At 45.6% G+C, this 11400-nt stretch overlaps 1 protein-coding gene across 1 annotated transcript in view; it reads right to left on the bottom strand.

Annotated features, from left to right (window-relative positions):
• P2RX7 (purinergic receptor P2X 7) overlaps window positions 1–11400 on the bottom strand; it is a gene marked incomplete at its 3' end in the record, with an annotated part of 51886 nt that overhangs the window by 21485 nt on the left and 19001 nt on the right. The window contains exons 2-5 of the mRNA XM_082852879.1: window positions 9313–9481; window positions 8127–8195; window positions 3746–3818; window positions 2616–2712 (exon numbers count right to left, since the gene is read on the bottom strand). Of these exons, the coding sequence (XP_082709005.1) occupies window positions 2616–2712; window positions 3746–3818; window positions 8127–8195; window positions 9313–9481 (408 nt within the window). The remainder of the gene's footprint in view (window positions 1–2615; window positions 2713–3745; window positions 3819–8126; window positions 8196–9312; window positions 9482–11400) is intronic.

Here is an 11400-nt window from a genome sequence, read left to right as displayed (position 1 = left end):
AAGACATCATTTGAAAGCCTCGATCAAGCCATGCCCGAAGCTAGTATTTCTGGACTTCTCATTTACATGAGTCAAAAACACAAGCCAAAAATTAACAGTCCTTTTTATCTGAAGCCCGTTAAAGTTGTTTTTTTTTTTATACTTAAGCTTTTTTAAAAATTTATTTATTTTTGGCTGCATTGGGTCTTCGTTGCTGTGCGCGGGCTTTCTCTAGTTGCGATGAGCAGGGGCTACTTGTTGTTAAGGTGCGTGGGCTTCCCACTGCGGTGACTTATCTTGTTGAGGAGCAGAGGCTCTAGGCATGTGGGCTTCAGTAGCTGTGGCTCGTGGGCTTTAGAGCTCAGGCTCAGTAGTTGTGGCTCGCGTGCTCTAGAGCTCAGGCTCAGTAGTTGTGGCACATGGGCTTAGTTGCTCCACGGCATGAGGGTTCTTCCCGGACCAGGGCTCGAACCCATGTCCCCTGCATTGGCAGACGGATTCTTAACCACTGCGCCACCAGGGAAGCCCCCCAGTTAAAGTTATATTTGTCCCTTGCACACACAAAAAATCTGATTTACGACAGATTCCTGCTATATGCCAGACCCTTTGCCTTTAGAACATTCTAAACCCCACACTTCCTGGGCAATACTCTAAGAATCAAAGGACTACAGGATCCCCTTTACTCCTCTTTCATGACACTTATAATTTTCTATTATGAATTACAGCCCTCTGTACATGTGTCTTAGCTCTTCTATCGGTTTGGCCAAAAAGTTCGTTCGGGTTTTTCTGTACGATGTTACGAAATACCCAAACAAACATTTTGGCCAACCCAATATTAGATTGTAAGAGCCTTGGGACCTGCTGCATATCTGGGTCTTCTTGTATTTTACAAAAAATTTAGCACTGCCTCCCTTGTGTATGGTTACATGTAAAATAAATATCTAACACCTACTACATGGTAATGGATGTGTTGGACGAACAATTAAATGAATCATCTTAGTAATCCATTCGTATAACATCTAAGAAACTAAAGTTCCAGGAGTTACTTGCCCAGGGTCATGTAAAATTGCAGCCCAGGGCCCAGAACATTACAGATACACAGTATTTATCTGATGAATGAATGGTGGCAGAGCCAGGACTGAAAACCACAGGCAATCGAGAAGCCTCTTGCCTTGAACTAGGGACTCCTTGAATGTAGGCTGATGTCCCACCCAGGTCCTGAACATTCATTCGGTGACAAAGAAACTTCCCTGACCTACAAATGAACCAGGGTTGTGCCATTAACAATTGAGGGCTGGACTGGCTGATACTGCCTAGTGCTTCCCATCCTGACCTAGGAAACTTTTGCCTGAACCTTCTAAGAAGTCAGTTTGGGGAAGTCTTCTCTTTGCCCCAGAGATGCTGATAGTGTGGCCCTGAGTCACATTTGTCTTGAGCTGCACTGTCCAATATAGTCCAACATCTCCTAGGCATTTGTGGCATGTGTGACTATTTAAGTTAAAGTAAAGTAAAAATTCAGTTCAGTTGTGGTAACCACATTTCAGGTGCTTAATAGCCACATGTAGCTAGTGGCTACCATATTGGATGGTGCAGGTACAGAGCCTTTCCATCATTGCGGAAAGTTCCATTGGACAGTGCTGGTCTAGAACCACCACATGTCTAGGGGCAGATCATCTGTGTGTGTGTTATTGGGCATTTACTGTGTGCCAAGCACAGGGCTCACTTTGCAATCACTGTACAAGTATTATCTCATTTAATTCTCACAACAACCCAGTGAAGTAGGTGCAATTATTATCCTCATTTTATTTTTTAATTTTTTGGCCCCGCCGAGTGGCACGTGGGATCTTAGTTCCCTAACCAGGGATTGAACCCGTGCCCCCCTGTGTTGGAAGCTCGGAGTCTTAACCACTGGACCACCAGGGAAGTCCTATTACCCTCATTTTAAAGACAAGGAAACTGAAGCTCAAAGAGGTTAAGCCACTTGTTCAAGGTCACACAGCAAGGATGTGTTAAAGCCAGGATTTGAATCCAGCTCTCCTTATTCTCTGCTGAAATGCAGCCCTCCCAGTGGTTTCTGAGATTTAACATCAAGTTCTGCCCTCTGGGCCTGACCTTTTGTGTTAAAGAGAAGAGTCAATACAGGGGACCACCAAATCTGTATGTCACTATGAACATTTAACTTAAGAAAACTGCCCTCCCCTTCCATTCCTTTTCCTTCCTTTTCTTCTCCCTTCCCTTCCTCTTCCTTCCTTTTTCCTTTTTCCCCTCCCTCCCTCCCACCTTCTCTTCCTTAATCACTCAGTACAGACACTGGCAGTCTGAAAGGATCCTGCTGTAGCACTGGAGGAGGTACCTGGGGGTGCCCTGGAAGGTACTGGGACAGCCAAGGGACAGGGGCACCCAAGGGTGCTGAAGGTATTAGCTATTTACCAGTTGGTATGGAATGATTTCAGTATTTTAACAACTATCAGGGGCCTCCCAGAGACCACTAGTGTGCCTGGCACAGGAGCCACCACGCCAGTAAGCCCTGGGACTTGGGGGGACGGTGCTGAGAAGGGAAGTCAGAACAGTGCCTGGCAGAACCTCATCTGCTCAAAGCTGAGGGCCACCGTGTCTGTCCCCTCCCTACAACTCACTCTGGGGCCTTTTCCACTGCCTCCACGGGACACCAGGCGGAGACTTCACAGGTCTTCTGCTTCCCTTTATACTCTATACACCTGCCGGTCTGGATTCCTGTGGGGGTCAAGGGGTCGTAGAAGCACAGGTATGAAAGAACGGGCGGTGGGGGGGGGGGGGGGGAGGAAACTCCACTCAACTCAAGCAAGAGACTATATTTTTCAACCCAAGCAGTTTCAGTTTCCATGAAACCCATCCAAACCACAAACTTACATAAGAAAAAACAAGCAAGCAACACATAGAACAGTAAGCTTTTCAAAAAAGGATCAAAGAGAACACAGAAAGACCATGGATGCCATTCGATTTTTTTGGTTTCTTTGCAAGAAAAGATGGCTGAGGGGGGGAGCTGAACAGGGTATATTCTTTTGCCTCGTGTAAATGGACTAGAACTTGGCTTCTAAACAGGCATCTGAGTCCCTCTAGGTGCATACAGCATGTACCAGGATGTACAGAGCCATGGAGTAAGCATGGCGCATCTTCCTGGAGTATCGGTGTCATTAACAAATTTTTGAGGGGAAAATTAAATAGTAAATAATATTAATGACCTCTCCACCAACTCAAATGCATATGTATTATGGGATGGAATTGAATATTCATATGCTTTTTTGTGTACAGGTGTATGATAAACAATGATGGTTTTTACTTTTTCTTTTTTGTGGTAATTTTTTTATTATGTGCCTTAAGTTAAAACAAGAGCTTTGGAAATTCTGAAGGTTAATATTGTCCCCAGGTGCCCTGGGGGTACACATTCATCCTTTTCAACCTTTGGGGAAATTCAAGAGGAAACACTTAGAACACTCAGATGATGCTATAGGCCATTCAGTTTTTCTATCAATGAGAACCCTGAAAGGGCTAATTCTGCGAGGTTTTCAGGAGCTGCTCTCACTGGGAGTTAGAGTCACATTCATAGTCAGCAGCTGGTCCTCTGGGTTCAGAGTCGAGGCATGGGGCAGGTACAGGCTCATCCATGGCCTGGGGAGGGTGGACGAAGGCAGCTGAGAGCCAGAGGCTAAAAATCTGGGCATCTCGAATGTCACCAAGATTCCAGACCATCCACCCACGGGATCTCAGGAAAAGAAATAGAACATACCTTTGCTCTTTGGACCCATCCATCCCTTTTTACAGCCCCGGTCAGAGGAACAGAGCGTCCCGCGGGTGGGGTACTGCAGAGAGAAGGACAAGGTAGTGAGGAATAAGCATCGTGTGTCCCTGCGATACAGAAGGGCAGATGTCTATGTCCACACAAAAGCTTGCACATAATGCCAAGAAAACGGAGCAGCCCAAATATCCACCAGTAGATGAATGGACAACTAAAATCCAGGACATTCATCCAGTGGAATGTTATCTGGCTGGCCACAGATAGGAATGAATGAAGTACTGGTACCTGCTACAATGTAGATGAAACTTGAAACATGATGGATGCTAGGTGAAAGAAGCCAGATACGAAAGACCACATATTGTATGATTCTGTGTATATGAAATGTTCAGAACAGGCAAATCCATGGACAAAAGGGTGATCAGTGGTCTCAGGGGCTGAGGGAAGTGGGAATGGGAGTGACTGCTAATGGATATGAGGTTTCATTTTGGAATAATGAAAATGTTCTGGAAACTGATAGTGATAATGGCTGCACAGCTCGGTGAATATACTAAAAACCACTAAATGGTACACTTTAAAATGGTGAATTTTGTGGTATGTGAATTACATCTCAATAAAAAATAAAAATTAATGAAATTCTAAGAAGCGTATGCCAGGGGCCACTTTCGGGGACAGCCCTTGTGTTGGAGAGCAGGGGGCCTGGTTCAAGCAGCCCTGTGGCTCCAGAAACAAGTGAAGCGGACAGGCACAAAGTCTCAGCAGGAAATGTGGAAATAAAGGACTCCAGCCAGCACTCTCTCCTGGCCTAAGAAAATGAGGTCAATCAGCTTTCAATAAGAGCTGAGGACAGAATGAGGAGAAGAAAAATGAGATGACTTGGTTTATGCATACTCGGCTTCCCATTTTTCAGGGACCAGGTTTACCGGCCCGTCTTGGGGAAACCAGAACCTCTGTGAAAATAGCCTCTTCTGTGCAATTTTACAGAGCTTCAGGGGAGTCCCCAGGCTTGGACCCAGGTACAACCAGGTTCGGCAATAGCTGCACCCTTTTCTAGCTGAGTGGCCTCAGCCAAGGAACTTTGCCTCGCTGAGCCTCAGTTTCCTTCCCTGTAAAAGGGGAATGAACAGATTTGTCTTATATGGTTGTTGTGAAAATTAAATGAATTATGATGAGAAAGGGTTTAGCACATGGCTCTTGCTCAGTGAACGTTTCCTGTAGTTTTCAATCTCTTTCATGTTCTCTTTTCTTCCCAAGTTGCTTTCTTCCTGTTACCCAGCATGTCCTTGGTTTGCTGCCCTTGTGACCTCCAACTACACTATGAACCATTTGAATACAAGGCCTGGGTCATATCTTTGTAGTTTGAGTGCCTGATACATAGTGGGTCTTGATGAATGTGGAATGAATGAATGAATGAACAAATGATCATTTACTGTGGCTCATGGGAAGCTATGTTATTTTGATTATTGACTGGAAAGAAATCTCAGGAAAGAAGATAAACTGACTCTATTTTACTCTCCAAAAGAAATTCCAAAATTAAAAGAAAATAAAGACGTGGGACTTCCCTGGTGGCGCAGTGGATAAGACTCCGCACTCTCAGTGCAGGGGGCCCGGGTTTGATCCCTGGTCAAGGAACTAGATCCCACATGCATGCTGCAACTAAGAGTTCGCATGCCGCAACTAAGGAGCTGGCGAGCCGCAGCTAAGACCCAGTGCAACCAAATAAATAAATAATAAATAAATAAATATATTTTTTAAAAAGACGTTTTAATCATCTCTTTTTGTGGTTGTCACATGCGTTGACGATGGCCACAAATTCTTTGTTGCTCTTGCCATTGGGAGGTAGAGGGTTTCCCCTTCCCTTTGAAGCTGGGCTGGCTCTGACCAAATAACCAACAGAAGACAGTGGAAGTAATGCTGTGTCAGCTCTAGTACTGAGCCTGGGAGGCCTGGAAGCTTCTTTTGGTTTGGGGGAACCTGAGCTGCTATGAGGCAGTTTAGAAAGACTATGCGGAGAGACTCTGAAAGGAGGAGAAGCCTTGAGAGTCCCCGGAGAGGAAGAGAAGGCCAGCCATCCCGGTACCCCAGCTGAGCCTCCGAATGGTGCTAGCCCCAGCCACTATCCGACTGCAGCGCCGTGAGAGATCCCATACAGATCCCAAGATCAGCAGAACTGCCCAGCTAAGGTCAGTCAACCACTGAACTATGAAAGCTCGTAAAATGCTTGTTGCTTTAAGTCCACCAGGTTCAGGGTAGTTTGTTATGCAGCAATAGATAATTATAACCAATGTCTCTTCATTTTGGTGTACCGCTGGGGTTTGGCCATATTTACTGAGTCAAGCCCTGTCCTTGACTTCCACCTCTTGATCAGAGTTAGGGTGGGTGTCAGTATGCAAAGAGAGGAGGCGAATATCCCATTAGAGCAACCCAAACCAGCTTGGGTCACAGGTTAAAATCCCAAGAGTTACATAGCGTTCTCTGGGCTGCTGTTTGAGTTCCAGTCAGTCTGAGTGACATCCTGTCTGAGAAAGAGTAACTTGTCATTCGAACCGTCACAGCTCGCATTTATCCAGTGCTTACAATGTATTATGCCTTGTTTCCAGCCTGTCACAGAGATTCGCTCATTTGTTTCAAAAATCCTAAGAGCTAGGTTTTGTAATTAGCCCCATTTTGCAAATGAACATATCAAGGCACAGAGTGGTGAAGCTACCTGCCCAAAGTCACAAAGCTAATACGTCAAGTATTAAACCATTTACAGTCTAGCTCCTAAATCCAGGCTCTGGGCTACCCTAACTGTCTTCCTTACCAGTCTCAGTAACTTGAAAAGTGCTGTGGGGGACTTCCCTGGTGGTCAAGTGGTTAGGACTCCGAGCTCTCACTGCTGAGGGCACGGGTTCAACCCCTGGTCGGGGAACAAAAATCCCACAAGCCGCAGCAAGCCAAAAAAAGAAACGAAAAGGAAAGCATCTGTGCAAAGTACCACAGGGGTGGAGGGTAAGTAGCAATTCCAGAGTATGGGAAGCAAAACTGGCCCCAAACTGGCCCCAAACTGGACACAATTTTGGATGCTGCTGGGAAGGGAGGTGGGAGGGAGTGTTTAGTTGGACTGATGCCTGCTACTTCGTTAGAGTAGCAGGAACATTTAAGGGGAGATGGGGGCAAGATAAACAGAGAGAGGTCTACTTTTAGGGGAACGTCATTGAGATAGACACCAAGGGAATGTTAGCTTGTTTCCAAGTTTAGGTAGAAATGACGCCAAAGACTGTAATGAGATAGAGCTTATCCACCCTGATCTCTCAGACACTCAGAAATCTAGGCCTTGTCACCAGAGTAGGCTGACGAGCAAGACCCACAGGCAAGGCTGGTCTTCCCCACAGGCTGGGGACCTGCTCAATATTGCCACAGCGTTGTGCCCCTCAGTTGGGACGGTCCCTGGTAAAGCGCAGGTGAGTTACTCGAGAGGGGAACAGCAGGAGTGTGTTGCCTAGACAAATTTTGCTATAGACAAACTTACCAGAATAGCTAGTTATCACTTTACAGAGCAGAGAGCAGGACTGGGATGGGACAGAATAGGACCAGTATGTTTTGATAGGGAAGAAAGTTTTCCAGAAAAAGTAGGGGAAGGTGGAGAGTACGGAGAGGGCAATGCTCCCATGTCTCCCTCCTTCACCACTACCCACTCCCGCCTTCACCACTACCCACTAGCCATGTCTCCCGCCATCACCACTACCACCCATGCAGTCTGGGAAAGACTGCATGGGTGGTAGTGGTGACGGCAAGAGACATGGGAGCATTCCTACCTGATATAGAGCCTAAAACTCTAAGAAGTGAGATGAAAAATCAAACTTGATTCCCAGGCTGGCCCTGCAGGCAGTTCACAGTGGACCGTGGCAGAAGCTGTGAATGAGGACAACTGGATTCTAAGCTTGGCTCTGCCTCCAGCAAGCTGTGTGACATTGGGGAGGTCACTGAACCTCTCTGATCTTTGTGCTGACCTGTAAAATGGGGCTGGGAATGCTGTTACCCCCCTAAAGTTCAAGTGAGGCTCCACTGAAACATGAGGTGCTGTGCAAAGGCCAAGGATCCCTGTTGTCATGAGCTGCACAGGGAGTGAGCGATGGAGAAAGGGGGCCTTGAGCTGCACAGGCTCCTAGTGCTGGAGCTGGAGACCCAGGGGGACAGATCAAGATCTGGTGGTTACAGAGGGAGAACTACAACATCTTCTCGCCCTTTCCACCCAGCCCAGATCTACACCCCTGCTTTGTAGCAAGCAGAGGCTCAGTAAATATTCGCAGGCTCCAAAACACGCCTGGTGTCAGTTTCCATTTCCTCTGACCTGTGTCTCTTCCAGGAACTCTTGTCACCCATCACATCTTACCTCAGGACACAACCCTTGCTCTTGGCCTTCTATCTTGAGAAAGTTTGTCATCACAAAAAAAGAGTTCCCCTGCAGAGAAAAAGGAGAGAAGGCAAATGTAAAGCCCTTGAGAACAGAACTACTTAATCATAGTAATCCAGCTGGCCAAGTGCCTGGGGGCAAACCTTTCCACTCTTCTAAGTTTCAGTCTAGAAATCAGGGTCTGGAAGCAACTGACAGCCCTGAGGCCTAATAGCAAAGCTGGATGAGCCGCCCTGCTGAGCTGAGGGAGAGCAGAGGAACAGTTCAAATTGATTGAGCATTGGTTTTCCATTCCAGCCTCAAAAGCAGCCTTTTCATTTTTCGGACACAGTGAAAACCCATTAAGTTGAAATTCAAGAGACCTGGGGAGGCAGAGGTGGAGGTGTCACCTCCATCAGAAGGCTGTTCAGATTATCCAGGACTTTAATGAAAGGGCAGTAGGTCATCCCACCACCTGGGAAATAGCTGGAGGTTTTAATGACCCACTGTTAGAGACAAAAACGGATAGCAGCTTGGCTTTTATGGTTTCGAAAAGCTTTCCAGCTCCCAAGGGCTGCCAGCGTGCCCTTTTGTCCCTCCAACCCCCCATCTGTTCTTTTTTGTTCTCAACCCCACTTCAGTTTCTCCCTTTTGAGAATTCTACTTTCATTTTCTCTTCTTGCAAATTGAGACAATCTCATGCCCTTTCTTTGTGAGCCACACCCTTCCTTTCCCTTGTGCAAAACTGTACCCAAGAGTGTTTTTCTGGAGACATTTTTGTTGATAAAATGTCACACAAACAATATAGAAGGGCTGGTCCCCTCTAGGCAGAAAGTTCTTTACCTTTCTGGATCTAGGCAAAGTTTGCTGACTTGATGGCCCTGCTTCTGAAAAACTGTGTATAAATCAAGTGTGAGTGAATCAAATCATGTTTTCAATGCACCAGGACACACTGCTATTTTGAGAAACCCTGTAGGACTTGATAAAGCAAAGAATCATCTCCTTCGAGTTGCTGGATCTGACCCAATTTTGCAATTTTTAGGTTTTCTCAGTTGGGATTTTCACAGAGCTTTTTAAATGGGGCCAGTGTTTTTCTGGAGTGAGGCTCTAGGTCCCAGGGAGGGGTGCGAGGTCCTGGGGACAGTGACCAGGGACGAGTCCTGGGAGGATGCTGATAAGTGCTCACCTGCAAGGGGACAGTGTAATCTGCCGTGTCGAAGACATTCCACACTACCTTCTTCAGTCCGTTCTCCATAATCTCCTTTTTCACCTCTCCCACCCCTTTCACCTTGGCATGCACAGAACTGATGACAGGTTCTTTCCATTGGTACCGCTTGTCATTCACCAAAGCAAAGCTAAATGGCAGACACAGAAAAGCATCAATGGTTTTCTCAAGTGAGGCACAGTGCATTGGTTTTGGATGCAGGTTCTGAAAGTCACCTCCATTAAAATCCTAGCTTGCTGGGTGACTTCGGGCAAGTGACTTGCCATCTCTGTGACTCATTTTCCTTACCTGTAAAATGGGAAGAATAGTCATACCTACCTCATAGGGTTGTTGTGAGGATGGAACGAGATATGCATGCAAACTCCACAGCGCTATATCTGGAGCATGGTGAGCTTTCACTACATAGAAACTATTGGCCCCAATACCAACTTCTAATATTGCCTAATATACACCCTAATTTATAGGTTGCCTTCTCAAATACCAAAGTCCACCCCAGGTTGGTCCACCAGCTTTGTTTTGGGGCTCAGTAACACATTAGCATCTTTTTAAGGGTGTGTCCAGCAGGTCAGCCTCCTGTTTTCCAGAAACACCCACCTGATTTACAAATAATATGGATAATAGCAGCTACCCTTTATTGAGCACTTAATACATGCTATGTGCTCTGTATGCATCCTCTCCTTTAATGTTCACAACAGCAATAGGAGATAGTTACTGTAATCATCACCCTTTTGTAGATGAGGGAATGGGCTCAGAGAGGTGAAGGATCTTGCCCAAGGTTACACAGGTAGTCAGTGGCAGGACTGAGGTCCTTGATTGGTCTACCTTATAGCCCAGAGCCAGACCTCTTAACCATGTACTGTACTTGTACCTGCATCATGTGGCTCTGCCTCTGGTTTCCTGCCTTTTGATCCATTCATTAGCTGTTAATATCTTCTTTAGAATATGAATCTAAATTATATGGTGGGGGAAGAGAGGGAGAAAGTGGAATTGATAACTAAAAATGGTAGATTCCATCCCCATTTATCTCTTTTCCCTGTCTCCCATTGCCCTGAATAATTGAGTTTATTTTATGTTTTATTTTGGGGGTTTTTTTTGGCCATGCCGTATGGCACATGGGATCCTAGTTCCCTGACCAGGGATTGAACCCACACCCCCATGCAGTGGAAGCATGGAGTCTTAACCACTGGACTGCCAGGAAAGTCCCTTAAGAGTTTATTTTAAATGCTTTGTTTATTCATTTGACAGGTACCTATTTTGGTCTCTTCCCTCTGCTCAGTCTCTGATATCTGAATGATATTAGGAAGTCTAAGCCAATGGATGCCCTCTATGAGCTGACATTGGGAAACCAAGACACAGTGGGCCAAGGCTTGGTCCCAGCTGTTCTCAACCTTGGCTGTACAGTATAATTACTTAGGGAGCTTTCAAAATTGCAGCTCCCCTATCTTATCCCTGGAAACTCTGATTCAGAAGGTCTGGAGAGTTAACCAGGTACCTATATATTTTTCTAAAGTTGATTTTAATGCACTGCCAGGGTTGAGGACCCCTGGGACACTCACGGAAAGACAGGTCACATTTGGCAATATGAAGTAATGTACATTTGAAATGCATTCCCCACGCCCCAACAATTCCACTCTTAGGTACATGCCCCAGAGAAACCCTCAAACATGTGCCCAAGGAGTCATATACAAGAAAGTATAAAGTTGTACTATTTGCAATAGGGAAAACTGGAAATAACCTAAATGTCCTTGAACATTGAATGGGTGAATAAATTGTTGGATTCATCCAATGGGATGTTCTGCAACAGTGAAAATGAATGGAGAGCTGCTTGTATCAATATGGAAATAACATAATATTGAGTAAGCAAAGCATGCCACAGAATGAGAGAAAGTTTAAAGAAGTTCAAAAAACATTATATACTTAAACAAATACCTGTCCACGCATATTCATAGCAGCACTATTCACAATAGTCAAAAGGTGGAAACAATCAAAATGTTCATTAAAAGATGAATGGATAAACAAAATGTGGTCTATCCAAACAATGGAATATTA

The sequence above is a fragment of the Leucopleurus acutus genome, assembly GCF_964270905.1.
Source record: "Leucopleurus acutus genome assembly, chromosome: 13".
Taxonomy (NCBI): Eukaryota; Metazoa; Chordata; class Mammalia; order Artiodactyla; family Delphinidae; genus Leucopleurus; species Leucopleurus acutus.
This window is presented reverse-complemented; position numbering and strand designations above follow the sequence as displayed.